At 36.0% G+C, this 16124-nt stretch overlaps 2 protein-coding genes across 6 annotated transcripts; one reads left to right on the forward strand and one right to left on the reverse strand.

Moving 5' to 3' along the window:
• Positions 1–1378: 1378 nt before the first annotated feature.
• On the reverse strand, positions 1379–7986 carry LOC111811118. Its single transcript, XM_023697893.1, has 7 exons — positions 7456–7986; positions 6120–6448; positions 4418–4570; positions 4123–4215; positions 2855–2913; positions 2301–2394; positions 1379–1898 (listed from the first exon to the last, which is right to left on the reverse strand). Exons 1-7 carry the CDS (start codon positions 7916–7918, stop codon positions 1680–1682), a joined length of 1410 nt encoding a protein of 469 aa, XP_023553661.1. The 5' UTR covers positions 7919–7986; the 3' UTR covers positions 1379–1679.
• A 1350-nt stretch (positions 7987–9336) lies between these two features.
• LOC111796682 (deoxyhypusine synthase) lies at positions 9337–15895 on the forward strand. 5 transcript variants are annotated; one of them, XM_023679423.1, is made up of 9 exons: positions 9337–9509; positions 10666–10883; positions 11012–11179; positions 11999–12217; positions 13822–13908; positions 14139–14244; positions 14348–14583; positions 14771–14886; positions 15435–15895. In XM_023679423.1, the coding sequence occupies exons 2-8, from the start codon at positions 10686–10688 to the stop codon at positions 14873–14875; spliced, it is 1119 nt and encodes a 372-aa protein (XP_023535191.1). In that variant the 5' UTR covers positions 9337–9509; positions 10666–10685; the 3' UTR covers positions 14876–14886; positions 15435–15895. The 5 variants fall into 5 exon arrangements, with proteins under 5 accessions (XP_023535191.1, XP_023535199.1, XP_023535205.1 ...); XM_023679431.1 differs by having other exon boundaries at positions 15438–15895; XM_023679437.1 differs by having other exon boundaries at positions 15491–15895.
• The last annotated feature ends 229 nt before the right edge of the window (positions 15896–16124 follow it).

Below are 16124 nucleotides of genomic sequence, written 5' to 3' on the forward strand. Positions count from 1 at the left end.
GAAAAGTCTAGGATTAATTGCTGCTGTCTATCATTGAGATCTCAATCAGCTTACATTCTGCCAAAAGATTGGATCCAACTTATCTGTTTTATATCTGCACATGAACTACAGTATCGTATGAATAAAAGGATGTTGATATGTGAGATCCCACGTTGGTTGAAGAAAGGAACGAAGCATTCCTTATAAGGGTGTAGAAACCTCTCCCTAGCAGATGCGTTTTAAAACTTTGAGAGAAAGCCTAAAGATGAAAGCCTAAAGAGGACAATATCTTTTAAAACTTTGAGAGAAAATCCAGAAATGAAACCCCAAAGAGGACAATTGCAGTGGACTTGGGTTGTTAGAAATGGTATCAGAGCTAGGTTATTGAACAGTTTGCCAGCGAGGACGATGGGTCCCCAATGGAGGTGGATGGTGAGATCTCACATTGGTTAGAGAAGGGAACGAAGCATTCCTAATAAGGGTGTGGAAACCTCTCCTTAGCATATGCGTTTTAAACTTTGAAGGAAAGCCCAGAAGTGAAAGCCCAGAAGTGAAAGCCCAAAGAGGACAATATCTACTAGCGGTGGACTTGGGTTGTTACCAATGGTATTAAAGTCAGGTTATCGAACAGTCTGCCAGCGAGGACGATGGGCCCCCAAGGGGGTGGAGTGTGAGATCTCACGTCGGTTAGAGAGGAAAATGAAGCATTCCTAATAAATGTATGGAAACATCTCCCTAGCAGACGCGTTTTAAAACCTTGAGGGGAACCCCAGAATAGAAAGCCTAAAGAGGGCAATATCTGCTAGTAGTAAGCTTAAGCTATTACAAATGATATCAGAGCCAGGTTATCGAGTGGTGTGCCAGTGAGAACGCTGAGCCCTCAAGGGGGTAGATTGTGAGATCTCACATTGGTTAGAGAGGGGAACGAAGCATTCCTTATAAGAGTGTGGAAATATCTCCATATAAGACACATTTTAAAACCTTGAGGGAAAGTCCAAAAAGAACAATATATGTTAACGATAGGCTTGAGCTGTTACATGATATGATAGACAATAAACAATAAATGAAAGGAATATCCTTACCCTAGTCACACCTGAGCTTTTTCCATGAGCTATTTTTATTGGAATATGGACCAATACTACGAATAGCATGAGAACTAATGGACACCGACATATCCAAAGCACATGGGCTATTATTAATAGAAGGACGCTGAACTATAAGCAAAATAGGGGGTAAACATTCTCAGACCGTTCGAGAGTTTTGAGTCTCTTCCCCAACTAAGGTAGTACTTGTGAGATCCCACATTTGTTGGAGAGGGCAACGAAACATTTTTTTATAAGGGTGGGGATACCTCTCCCTAGCAAACGCATTTTAAAGACTATCATCGTACAATTACAAATAAAACCAATGCTTTCATAATTATGAACTCAGATACCAAGCAACAGATCATTTCTAGTTTCAAGCGTTCAAAGGAAAAGTTGTTGAATCTATTAAGGATCCAGCATTATCATTTCTCAGGGCAGAACACTTAGACATATACAATTTAAGGATGTCAATCCTATTATCTTATGTTTTTACCTCTATTCCTATGTGATGGTTGTATATTCTATTCTGTACAGCATAAAAGAATGCCTCAATATATACAAAGGGGATTGATCCCGTTATATTTTGTTATGACCTCTTTATTATACAGGATGACTTTATATTCTCTTTTGTAAAGCAGCTAGTAGCACCAGAAGAATAGGAGAAAGAAGAAAAATGACATAGGGAAGAGATTGATTGAGTACACCTTCCCCAATTCCAGACTCCTCGGTCGAGTAGGTCGGTTTGTTTTCAACAAAAGCTTCAAAATAGTTCTGGTAGTTACTGTCGTTTGAAACGAAAGACGAGCTTGTTGTTACCTTCATCATTTCCATTGCCTGTGCATTGGAAAAAGGTCCAAAATCCATACAACCATCAGACAGTTACAAGAAACACTTCAAACGTCGAACCATTAGTTAAGTTATCAGAATAAGTAAACTGCCCAAAGTACGCAGGTTAGATAAGCATTAACATCCATGTCCTTGCAGCTTGAAGCTACTTTTACATTATAAATAAGCATTATAAATAAGCATTGATGTAACGGCCCAAGACCATCGCTGACAGATATTGTCCTCTTTGGGCTTTCCCTTTCAGGCTTCCCCTAAAAGTTTTTAAAAACGCGTTTGCTAGGGAGAGGTTTCCACACCCTTATAAAGGGTGTTTCGTTCTCCTCCCCAACCGATGTGGGATCTCACAATTGAAGAACTAAATGTTTTATATTTGACGTCATTAGTAGTTACCTGGAAACTAAATATGAACTGCCTTGCTTTCTTGCTCACTCGAGGAGTTGGATGAGACTGAAGCTTCTCGTACATTTCTCGAGCCTCATCTGATCTGTTAAGCATGGTAATAATCATATCATAAACCCAAAAGCAGCCAATTTTTTGTGCTCTTTCTCAGTTTTTAGCTTCATACTCTAATTTTCCCTCCATTCTTTGGTATCCCCACATATATCTAACTCATATTTTGGATATAATATTTTTAGTTCAACCAAAAATTCTCAAATACATTTTGAGTAACTTTTTGTTCATACTTGCATCATTTCTTGGTGCACAACATAACAAGCAAATGAATTAACTAATACAACAACAAAATTCTAGATCCAATAAGCATTTAAATTACCCGTTTCATAGATTGCAAATCGTATTTTCAATCAGAGAGAAAGAGAGATAATATAAAAAGATATGCATGCAGAGCTGATCTTTGCTTAAAAGCTTAACCTTACATGCAAAAATTGATTATTTAATCGGGCCTTATGAAGTTCTTTAAGTTTATTACAAGACCGTGAACATACCTTCTAAGGGAATCTTGACAAATAGACCATTGCAAAGCAGCCACTCCATGAAGCTCACTCTGAACAAACATTATTTTCATATAAACAAAATATTTAGAGAAAAAAGAAACAAAGCATATGAATAACTACATCTAATTTGTATGCATGTATATATTTTTAACATAAACAAACATCTAATTTATTTAAAGGTTAGTCTAGAAACCTTAATGATGTGCAGTAAAGCAATAGCACACCAGATTGAGACTCCCCTGTTGAAAGTGTTTTTCATTTAGATAGGAGAACCTAGGAAGGGAACTGGATAGTTGGCTGAGAACAAACCAGGTTTTTGTAAGGCATCCTATTGGAAGTGTTTATTCTAGAAGGGACAAAAAGGAAAATTATTCCTTATTAGTTAGTTGGTAATCCCGGATGGAATATATTTTGTTGGAGGGACGGGAGAGGCATGTGTGTGGGAGAGTGTTGAGGATTGTTGGGAGGGAATCCCACGTTGGCTAATTAAGGGAATGATCATGGGTTTATAAGTAGGGAAGACATCTCCATTGGTACGAGCCCTTTTAGGGAAGCCCAAAGCAAAGCCATGAGAGCTTATGCTCAAAGTGGACAATATCATACCATTGTAGAAATTCGTGATTCCTAACATGGTATCAGAGTCATGCCCTTAATTTAGCATGTCAATAAAATCCTGAAGTGTCAAACAAAGAAATTGCTAGTCTCTAGCCTCGAAGGTGTAGTCAAAAGTGACTCATGTGTCGAACAAAGGGAGCCCTCGAACGGAGTCGAGCCTCGATTAAGGGGAGACTATTCGAGGGCTCCATAAGCCTTAGGGGAGGTCTATGGTGTACATTGTTCGAAGGGAGGATTGTTGGGAGGGAATCCTACGTTGGCTAATTAAGGGAATAATCATGGGTTTATAAGTAGGGAATACATCTCCATTGGTATGAGGCCTTTCGGAGAAACCCAAAGCAAAGCCATGAGAGCTTATGCTCAAAGTAGACAATATCATACCATTGTGGAGATTCGTGATTCCTAACCGAGAGAACTAATCGTCTCAAATTGTCAAGGTAGCTTATGTAAGGTGCCTAGGCACTCTTTTCTCTCTATTTTAAATAAACAAAAGTCCCCGGTACCTATTAGCATTTTAAGGAAAGGAAGAAATTCATCATTGCGCATCATGCAAGGTGCGCAAAGTTATTTGAGTGAGTTTGATACTGCATTTGACCAAATATATTCTTCTAAGCTGTTCATAAACTTAAAGCACAAAACACTACCTGGAAGTTTAGTTTATCCATAATTGACTCGTAATAAGGTAACGCTTCCTTGAGTCTTCCAACGTTCATCAATGAATCGCCTTCCTTAAGTGCCTGAGATTATGAGATGCTAATAAGAATATGAGAAAACTTCCATATGTAATCATTGAAACAAATTACACAGCAAGAATATTTAAAATTGATAAATGAAGAACACAAAACTAAACTAAAAGGTGTTAGTTTTTGTCAAGGAAGAAAGACATGACAAATAAAAGTTAATAATGCTTCTTCTTCTTTTTTTCCTATATAGGCTCACCACTTCACATTCAGACTTCAGTTTAGGATCTATGGTCAAGCCAAATTTTCTCTTGTATGCAGCAATCAGCTCTCTGCTGCGTGCTTCCTTTGCTGCTTTTTCTTCATCCGTCTCAAGCAATTCTCCGGGGCGTATAGTTCTTCCACCTCCAAACTGAAAAGAAAATACGAGAATTCTCAAAAATGTTCCTTCGTGAACAAGATCTTAGTTAAAATATTGAAATAACAAACTTCTACACATGTATTAATGAAATTTATCAGAATCTTATACCATTATTAAAGCATTCCCTTTCAGGTAGCTTCCACTGTGGTCATTATCAATGAAGTAAATATGCCAATAAATGCTCGAGAGGTTGTCACGGTAATTTTATTGGTACTTGTTGAATGTACAGTACCTTCTGCATGATGTTAGTATGCATATCCTTCATCATATCGTTCACTTGTTACTAAGTACTCTAGCATATATGATGCAGTATTTTTTTCAGGTACATATTTTTTTATAGTGAACAATGGTACTTTGTTGCTCATTGTTGATAAACAAACTTGTTGCCATACTCCTTGAGGTGTAACATACCTTTCTGATGTGAACGACGTTTATCGTTAAGAATCACGACTCTCTACAGTTGTGTGATATTGTCCACTTTAAGTATAAGCTCTCATGGCTTTGCTTTTGGGGAAACCAATAGAGATGTATTCCTTACTTATATACCCATGATCAACCCCTTGAATTAGCCAATGTGGGACTTCCTCCCAACAATCCTCCAACAATCCTCCCCTCGAACAAAGTACAACATAGAGCCTCCTCTAAGGTCTATGGACCCCTTGAACAACCTCTCCTTAATCTGAGGCTCGACTCCTTTCTCTAGAGCTCTCGAACAAAGTACACCATTTGTTCGACACTTAAGTCACTTTTGACTATATCTTTGAGACTCACAACTTGTTTGTTCGACATTTGAGGATTCTACTGACATGGCTAAATTAAGGGCATGGCTCTGATACCATGTTAAAAATCACGACTCTCCACAATGGTATGATATTGTCCACTTTAAGCGTAAGCTCTCATGGATTTGCTTTTGGTTTTCCCAAAGGTCTCATACCAATGGAGATGTATCCCTTACTTATAAACTCATGATCAACCCCTTAAATTAGCCAATGTGGGACTTCCTCCCAACAATCCTCAACATTCATGATATTCCAAAAGAATCTAGAGGAGAGCTTTTTCGTCATCAGGTCGGACTACAAGGGAACCTAATCTTTGTTGTCAAGAGGTAAACATATACTCAGGGTTTTCAATTGATATATTTAGTCTAGTCAATCTATTACAGGTTTTATATCGTCCTCTAATCAAAGAAATTAATTTATAAGGTCGTTTCCTATATTAAATCTTGAACCTAAAGAAACTAGTATATCAGAAGATTAAGGTGAAGCTGAAAAAAAAGAAGAAAGATAAGCAAACTGACACAAAAAGGAACAACAATCTTCCATTCTTTCCTCTCTTGTGCTTCAATCCCTTGTACATCCACACTTGACTTACATTGCAGAAGTGTGGTAGACAAAAAGTTTAGCATGGAAAAAATAAATCAGAGACATCCCTACTAGGATAAACACATACACTGAAGATAAAATGCACATAATCTTTTCCAACACAAAAGGCGACTCATGGAATTTTTCTTGCCAAAAGCACTATAAAAGCAGGAATTTACCGTCTTCGAAATGTTGCCGGGTCTAGGAAAGACCCCCCATGTAGAAACCTTGGGTTTGTAAATATCGGAATCGTCTTCCTGAGTTGGTTTACTTTCGGATGCTGTTGCAGCATCGAACTTGCTCGTATCACCTACAATTATTTCCACTTCAGGCAGGTCTTCTCCTGAGAAGGGGTCTGCCATTGGAACCAATCCAGCAGGCAGTCCCCTGGTCTTTTTCTTATCCGCAAAGCCAAGCCCCACAAAATCAATGCTTGAGATAGAAAGCCCTCCCTTCTTATCACCCTTTCGTTTGTTTACGAAATTTTCACTTTCTTTGCCCTTCAATCCTGAAGATCACTTTAACCATTAATATCAACCCAAGTTACATACAGGTACACTTTCCTTTATTAGAACATGAAAAATAATATGAGATCATCATAATATCACAACGTGAACATAAATCCAAGGAAGTAACAAGTGACAGCTAAATACTCACTCTTGAATTGCAGAAAAACGAAAATAAAATCACAGCCCTGTTCCTCGATAACAAAGTGTTCAATCCAAGTTCAGAATAACAGCTTGTTCACCCCCATACATAGGCAGCAACTATCCCACATTACAATTTTAACCGAATCAGAAGAATTCCATGTAACGGCCCAAGCCCACCGCTAGCAGATATTGTCCTCCTTGGGTTTTCCTTTCGGGGCTTCCTCTCAAGATTTTTAAAACACGTCTACTAAGGAGAGGTTTCCACACCCTTATAAAGAATGTTTAGTTCTCCTCCCCAACCGATGTGGGATCTCACAATCCACCCCCCTCGGGGCCCAGCGTCCTCGCTGGCACTCACTCATTCCATTCTCCAATCGATGTGGGACTCCCCAATCCCCCCTTTCAGGCCCAATGTCTTTTCTGGCACACAGTTCGTGTCCACCCCTTTTATCAGAGTCATGCCCTTAACTTAGACATGTCAATAAAATCCTCAAATGTCGAACAAAGAAGTTGTGAGCCTCGAAGGTGTAGTCAAAAGTGTGTCGAACAAGAAAGTGTACTTTGTTCGAGGGCTCCAAGTCGAGCCTCGATTAAGGGAAGGCTCTATGATGTACTTTGTTTGAGTGGAGGATTGAAAGGAGAGGAGTCCCACATCGGATGAATATAGATTCTTATTAGGCTCTATGATGTACTTTGTTCGAGGGGGGATTGAAAGGAGAGGAGTCCCACATGGGATGAGAATAGATTCCTATTGGTACGAGACCCTCGGGAAACCAAAAGAAAAGCTATAAGAGCTTATGTTCAAAGTGGTACCAGATTCATAACATTCCAGACACTAATTCAACTCAACATTTTCAAAATTTACCTGCACTGGTGTTGATTTCCTCACTGTTCATGCCATCAATCACGCCCCTCGTTTCCTCCTTAACTTCATTCGCATTCTCCATCACAATCATAACCCCACCCTGGATTCTCCTCTGCTCATCATCCCCATCAAAACTCGATAAACCTAATTTACCAGCCTCGACAGAGTTGCCTTCAGAATCCTCAACCTTCGTCAAATTGGAGTCCGATTGCTTCAATTTCTTGTAGACCATCGCTCGCTCGAATGCGGCCTTGACAGGGTCGACCGGAGACTGTACGGCATCGGAAACAGTTTCAGGTGAATTGGGTCGAGGAGTTTCAGGATTTGGTGGATTTGGAGATGATGAGAACTTCAAAGATCTTGACGGAAATTTCTTGGTGGAGATTCTAGAAATGAAGAGAGAATGTTTTGAAGAGGATATGGGGTTGAGGGAAGCCAGGCATGAAGAAGAAACAGAAGCCATGGCATGAAGATTAAACCAAATGGGAAATTTCTGGGTTTCTATGTGGTTGAGACTGAGAGAAAGGAACCATTTTTTTAAATATTTAATAAATGCTTCAAATTGCGTCAATAATTTATAATATTTCAAAAATGTTAAAAATTAATTAACGTATATAATTAAATTATTTATATAAAAATCCAACTTAAGTTTCGAAAAAAAATATATATATATATATATTTTAATCATTTAATTTTTTATTTTTATATATATATTAATCATTTATTTTTTTATTTTTTATTTAAAATAAATAAGTTTTATATACATATATATATTAATCATTTAATTTTTTATTTTTTATTTAAAATAAATAAGTTATATATATATATATATATATATATATATATATATATATATATTAATCATTAACTTTTTTATTTTTTATTTAAAATAAATAAGTTATATATATATATATATATATATATATATTTTTTTTTTTTTTATATTATATATATATAGATATATATATTTTTTAATCATTTAAATTTTTATTTTTTATTTAAAATAAATAAGTTATATATATATTAATCATTTAAATTTTTTTTATTTAAAATAAATAAGTTTTTAAATGTTTTTTTTTCCCGGTATTATACAATTTAGTTAAATAAAAGTAGAAGAAACACATCTATTTAATTTGGGTCTCTTCGAGTAATAGGTGAGGGATATATGAGAAATTTTTTTTGGTAGTCAAACAGGTCGTTATGGGAAATATTTCCCCCCCCCCGACCCATAAGAACTTGAGAGAAAACAAGCATGTAAAAATGTCTATGGTCCCCGAGTAATAGGGGAGTGATTTATGAGAGATTTTTCCCTAATAGTTAAATGGGGTCGTTATGGGGAATATCTTTGCCCCTGACCCAAGTACATAGAGTAACAGGAGAGCGGTTTATGAGATATTTTTCCCTGATAATTAAACAGAGCCATCGTGGAGAATATCTCCACCCCGACTCGTAAGAAATTGAGAGAAAACAAGTACGTAAAAATATCTATGGTCCCTGACTCTTAGAAATTGACTCGTTTTTGTTGGTTTAAAAAATATAAATATAAAGCTCCTATTCATGAAACGTCTCGATTTGGCAGCATCTCGAGGCTACAAACGAAATGCCCCTAATTTGATATTTAATATTGACAAAAAATAATAATAAATAAAAATGTGTCTAATTTATTGAGTAGAAATGAATAATAATATAATTTTTTTAAAATTGGCGATAGATATTACGAATAAAAAAATAAAATCTTTAAAATGATTTTTTAAAAAGTTTTATTCCATTATTTGGCGTTGATAAGACATATAATAATAATAATAAATAAATAAACAAAATCATATTTTTAAGAATTAAAAATGTAATTTATTTCGAAATAAAAATAAATAAAAGCGGGAACCTAAGTGTAATACCGATCCTTTACATCTTCATCTCACTCTTCACGGCGGCCCTCTTCTCGCCGGCCGTCTCTCTCCCGTTCAGTACCACCGGCGCCGCGCCGGCTCTCTCTACTCGTGCCGCCGCCGCTCACTCGTAGTAGTTTGCACTGACTTTCTTCTCTGTTGTTACTGGTATTCTCACAAACTTCATTTAAGCTTTTGTTTTCAACAACTCAAATTAGGATCTGTCTCATAAATGGAAGGTGGTGTTGTTGTAATTGCAGAACAAGCTCAGCATGTTTATAGCTGTAGATTATAGCTAGGTTTGATGAGTTTTTTTTATTGAAATTATGGTAGCGAGGAAGACTGTGAGCTTTTTGTGAAAGTTGAAGTTCTCTCCCTTAGATTAACCAATCACCAATGGTGGTTTGAATTTACTGCTACGGTATGTTAGGATAGAGTGAACTGAATACAGAGGAGAGGAGGAATGGAAATATTTTTCTCATTTTCTCACCTTAACGAGAAGAGAGCTCTATTTCTATTGTAGTACCATAAATTTCTCTCTTTTTCATGCAAACTCTCTGTTTTTCTTCTTACCTAAGTTTCTCTCCCTTTTCATTAGTGTTACTTTTTTCGTCTCTCTTCATCACGATTTTTGATTGCTCGTTTCCACAAAAGAGTTCTATTGTTTCACTCTTTGGGAATTATATATGCCGTAACAATCGTTTGAAGTTTGTGTTTAGTCTTTCTGGATGGTTTCAATTTGAGATTTGCTTGTTTGTTGACATCGTGATATAATTGTGAGTTTGCAGTTGTGATTTTCAGCTGTGCCCCAAAATGTCTCTTGAATAATTTTTTGGAAAATAAGATAGAAGAGAAATCACGGTGCCAACTTTAATCACAAGGATTTCCCTTTTGTATGCTTTTGTTGCTGGTTTTTTTTTTTTTTTTTTTTTTTTTTTTTTTTTTTTTTTTTTTTTTNTAAAAGGAAGGGTAAAATGAATCACTTCACTAGGGATTTTGTTCCTTTCCTGTATAGTTCTTAAACCATAAACCATATCATGGAGACGGGGGTTTCTTTGGATTAGGTAAATATAAATATTTCCTATTAGCTTTAAATTTCTGGGATTCTGTGAGTTGAATAACTTGAATTTGTCTGAACTGATGAAATGGTGGCCAGTGGATGTCAATGACCTGAGACAACTAGTTTTAGTATATCTGCTGCACATATGGGGTGGAACTTTTTTCTTGTTTGGGATTCCTTTTTCAAAGTGGTAGGGTGGTACAGGCATACAACAAATCTATTATACAGTTCCCAGCTCCATATTCATGTAAATACATTGTGCAGGCAGTGAAGCATTGCGTCAGATGGAGAATGATAATGTTTTGTCATCTGTGCACACCACGGTTTTTATGAAATCAGAGAATCTTGAAGGGAAAAGCATCAAAATTGAGGGATATGACTTCAATCACGGAGTAAATTATTCCAAGCTTCTAAGTTCCATGGTCTCCACTGGATTTCAAGCCTCCAATTTAGGAGATGCCATTGAAATCATCAATCAAATGGTAAGCTTTTATCTCAACTGGAGGTTCCTTTATTATTTTTTTAATGGGATGTTTATAACATATCTCATCCCAGTAAATCTTTGCATTGATGATTTACTTTTGAGAAATGATACTTTGTTGGATTGAAGATAGATTGGAGGCTTGCTGATGAGAATATAACAGAAGATTGCTCTGAGGAGGAGAAGGATCCAATCTTTAGGCAGTCAACGAGGTGCAAAGTGTTTCTTGGTTTCACTTCTAATCTTATTTCTTCTGGTGTTAGAGACACAATTCGTTATCTTGTTGAACATCGTATGGTGAGTTAGACTTGATATCTCATTTTGATCAATCTAGTGTTTGTCTGTTTAAAAAATGCTTTCAATCTAGTATAAGTTGATTGGTTGAACTACTGCTATGCTGGATGCCAATAACTTGTTTGGGAATTGGTGTCAGCATAGTTTTACATTTTTTTAACACAAAAATTAGGAAAATGTGCTTGGATAATCATTTTTTAGAAGTTATTTTTCTCTCATTTTCCTTTTGCATGTTTTCATGTATTATTTGATCTTAAACAAATGAAATTATCATCCCGTGAAAATCACAGGTTTGTGGATAATAATTTTAATATGCACAATACTTCTACTTTTACAATTCATGAAAAATTATAAAATACAAAAGCAAAACTTGCTTTGAAAATAGTTTGTCAAACAAACTCTAAGTATAATATTCCATTTTCTCTATGTTAAATAAGTTAGCTGAAGCAAGAATCATCTAACACAGTATAATGCATACTCCGTTCAGTAATATTTAAGAATGATTAGAGGTTTATCTAATGCCATAGTTCATGGCAAATTATGGTTAGAGAAAAATGTGGGAGGATGTTGAATGCGTGACCTAAACAAATAGTTTTTTTTTAATTATCTAAGCATTTCTAATTTTTAATTAGTTGCAAAGAAACGTCAGCTAATCAATAAGTTGCATCAAAATTTGTTTGTTGCATGTTTTCCACATGGGTAATTATGTACCTTTTTTTTAATCCCCTTTTAGCTCGTAGCTTTTGATGGTCTTTGGCTATGCTGCATTTTAACTTGAATTTAGGCTCCTCCAATTATGGGGTTACTTCAATTTCACCGCAGGTTGATGTGATTGTCACTACTACTGGTGGTATTGAAGAAGATCTTATAAAATGTCTTGCTCCCACTTACAAAGGTGACTTTTCTCTTCCTGGAGCAGTCCTTCGTTCAAAAGGGTTGAATCGCATTGGTAATTTATTGGTCCCTAATGATAACTACTGCAAATTTGAGGACTGGATTATCCCAATTTTGGATCAGATGTTAAAGGAACAACTTGAAGAGGTACTTACTTAAAAGATTATATTCATGTTTTTCCTTGTATTATTTCTCAAGTTTTCTCTGGATTCATTATTTTCTTTTATTATCCTTGCGTTAGAAAAACTTCAAATACAGGAAAACCCCCACACTCTAACCTCTGTCACCACCAACTGCCCTTCCCTGAACGAAATTACTCTAAAGTGTTCCATTTCCATTGAGTAAGATCTTTTCTATTGCTTTCGATGATAAATCACAAGGAAATCAAGCACTGACTCAAGAGATCGGTCGTGCCTCTGTCCGTGCTATTTCCCTCACATGGAAATCCCTCCAAGCTTTCTTGAACTTTTTAGCTAGTGTGGGGCTAATGTTCTTGACTATTTGCAGCATTGCGTTCAATCTTTTTTCCTTCTTGAACTATACTAGGCTGTGGGATTATTCCATCGAAATGTTGGGCCATCGGAGTCATAAGCTGATGCATTTCTTTCATACTGTCCTTCATTTCTTCGATAGAGTTCTTGATTGACAATATCTTTTTTGTCAATGTTCAAGGTGAGAAAGGACTTCGTGAATTGAAGCTTCAAATCAGTTAGAACCGAATCATCACCTATTGTTGGTGGGTTTTTCTTCCCAGCCATTAGAACCCTACTACGAGGGTGCTTTGATACCAAAATTGATGTTGATCAGCTTCACAAATATTGGAGAAATCTTTATTATTCAAAGTGTTAACTCAAAAATAAGGCTGCAATGCCTTTAAATACAACCAACTAGTAACCAGCAACCTAAACAACTGGTTAGAAACAAGTCTTGACTACCAAAGGTAAAAATACAAAGAAACATATAAAAATAACAGCCTGAAACTTGTTCAAATTACGGAATCTAGGCTTAATAATAAGCTAATACATCATATTATCATTGGTTTTGAGGAATTCAAACGATTCTTGGATTTCCCTCGACGTCTTTTACTTTTGGCTCTTTGATGGCAGATTTTAATTCTTTCACATGATCCAACTTCAAACAATTTTTATTCTCTTATTGGGAAAGATATTTATCCAGGGAAAATAAAGGTTTTCTTATGGGAATTCAGCCATGGAGGTATTAATACTGTTGATCGATTACAATGGCGAATGCTGCGTTGTTTTTTTTTTTTTTTTCTTTCTCTTTTTTGGTGTTATGTGTTTGTCTGACAGTGAGACTCGTGGACACCCCTTTGGTTGCTGTTCTTATGCTTATGGTTACTGGACTTCTATGTTAAAAGCTTTTGGATGGAGTTTGGTTTTACCTCATAATGTGTTCATCCCTTTTGTGGTCAATGAAGGTGTTATGACTGACTTTTAACAGGGTGTTCTTTTGGTCTCTTTGGCCTGTGAGAAATGATTGAATTTCTTGAGATATGGTCCCCAATTTAGAGGCTCTCGTAGAGTTGGCTGTTTTTATTTCTTTGTACTGGTGTAAATGTAGACTTCTGGTCGTAGTCTTTCATCTTTAATTGCTAATTGGAGCCTTTTCATGTAATGTGCATTTTGATGATTAAAAGTGTTCAACTCCTTTTATTTCGTTTAACAATAAAATTGTTTCTCTTCTAAACAAAGTCTCTAAGTTTTTTCATTTGTTTTGTATGGTCTGTGTAGAATGTATTATGGACACCGTCCAAGGTAATCCAACGCTTGGGAAGAGAAATAAATGACAAGAATTCGTATCTTTATTGGGCATATAAGGTAAAATTCAATAGAATCTCTTACATATGTTCTCGTGTTCGGCATTATCATTTGACCAAATGGCCATCAGAATTAGAGTTTTTATTTTCTTAAACTTATAAAGAAACTGTCAATATCTGTATTGGTTCAGACAACCACATTTTGGATTAAGTTGTATGAATTTCGTAAGTTTATTTTCTTGTCCTGCCTTTTCATCTGTAGTTTAAAACAGTGCATTTGATATTATGCAGAACAACATCCCTGTTTTCTGTCCAGGATTAACAGATGGCTCATTGGGAGACATGTTGTATTTCCACTCCTTTCGTAATCCTGGATTGATTATTGACGTCATTCAAGGTTGTCTTCCCCCCCTTCCCTTTTGTTCTTGGCGGTGGTGCTGCTGGGCTTATATTACAAGGTTAAACAATGAAAATGAAGATGAGTTTGGTTATTTGGACAGATATTAGGTCAATGAATGGTGAAGCTGTCCATGCAAGTCCAAGGAAGACTGGAATGATAATTCTTGGTGGGGGTCTCCCCAAGCATCATATTTGCAATGCCAATATGATGCGCAATGGTGCAGACTATGCTGTCTTCATCAATACAGCCCAAGAATTTGATGGAAGTGACTCCGGAGCCCGCCCTGATGAGGCTGTCTCTTGGGGCAAAATTCGAGATTCAGCCAAGACTGTCAAGGTCTGCCTCAATCATCCATTTTCATTACCATTTTACACTCTAAGTTTCCGGATCTCATTAACTAGAATCTCGCTTGGCTTCCAGTTCTTGCATTAGTGACCTTCAATGCTCTTTCTATTTTTTAGTCTCCCTTTGCTAAACGTAACAAATTTATGATTCTAATCGATTTCTTCTTTGGGAAAACCAGGTACATTGTGACGCCACAATCGCTTTCCCGTTGCTCGTCGCAGAAACATTTGCCTCAAGAAGAGAAAAGGAAAAGGGCGTCAGTGTTGGAGGCTCGGGGTGTTAATTCATGTAATGGTATGAATGTTGATTTATTCATCCTTAAATTGACTTACGGTGTGCTGTTGGCTTAAATAAATTAACTTATTGAAACTCTGGGGAGATCATTGTCTAGAAAGATCAAATTTATGGGAGTGTTCTCTTTATAAAATAAAGGATTACTCAAACTATTATTAAGAGAATAAAATTCAATTCTATGTCATTTTATCAAACTTTCATTTCATTTCATGTTATTTTTAGAATAAAATTCACCTTCTCACATACTAAAATAACTGTGCTCAAAGCACATTGGTTAATCCATTTGAACAAAAATTCATCTATGCATTTATTCAATGTGCTATTAATTAGAACAATAAAAAGCTTCACTTTCTTGATGGGATTAAGGTTTTTATTATCTTAAAAAACATTTTGTAACAAAAAGAACAACTAAATAGTGTAAGATTAAACGTTTGTCTTGCATAAACTAGCTCAAACACTCAAAAGTACTAAGCAAAACATCCTGTATATATTCTAAGTTGGTAGTTTAATTACTAAACATTATTTTGTTGGTTTGTTCATTATTGTAGGAGGTACTTTGTTCTGTGTATTAATAGTAGGAGCCTCCATTTTTTCTTGTTATCAGCTGATCTGTCTCTTGATCCTGGGTTCAGTCATTCGTTGACCGATAGGAAAGCGACAAACATCGTTAACCTTCTATCCTTGGCTGAGTAGATTTTCATCGTTAACCTTCTAACCTGGGAGAGGAGATCTTTGCCCATAAAGTCAATAGCCCTTAAGAAGGTTTTTCATGTAGTTCCATGTGAGTTTAAGTCATGAGAGGTTAAAGTTTCCAAGAAAGTGACTTTTTTGTGTAGCATCTCCTTCACAGAAGGATTAATGTCTTGGATTGTGTTTCTGTATGGTTTGATTGAGAATCTTGGCCTCCTATTTTGAATTGTGTTTTTGCTATATCTTGGAAGAGTTCGATTTTCAAGTTTCTTAGTTGGGGAGACGTTTGTTCAATGGCCGAGGAGATCCTTTTCCATTAGTCTTTTGTAAGAAGGGCTAGTTTTTGTGGCTCTGACTGGATTATATTTTCATATGTTCAATTAGATGTTTGTGTAGTGAGATTAGTTGAGGTGTCGTAAGCTAGTTTCGACATTAATGGATGTCTGATTTGGTGATGGAGATTAAAATATTTTGTGTGGTTCTCTGAGTCATATTCTCTTCAGTCGTGATTCTATAGATTGATTTTGCCACGTGATTGAAGAATAAAG

The sequence above is a fragment of the Cucurbita pepo genome, chromosome LG01 (assembly GCF_002806865.2).
Source record: "Cucurbita pepo subsp. pepo cultivar mu-cu-16 chromosome LG01, ASM280686v2, whole genome shotgun sequence".
Lineage (NCBI taxonomy): Eukaryota > Viridiplantae > Streptophyta > Magnoliopsida > Cucurbitales > Cucurbitaceae > Cucurbita > Cucurbita pepo.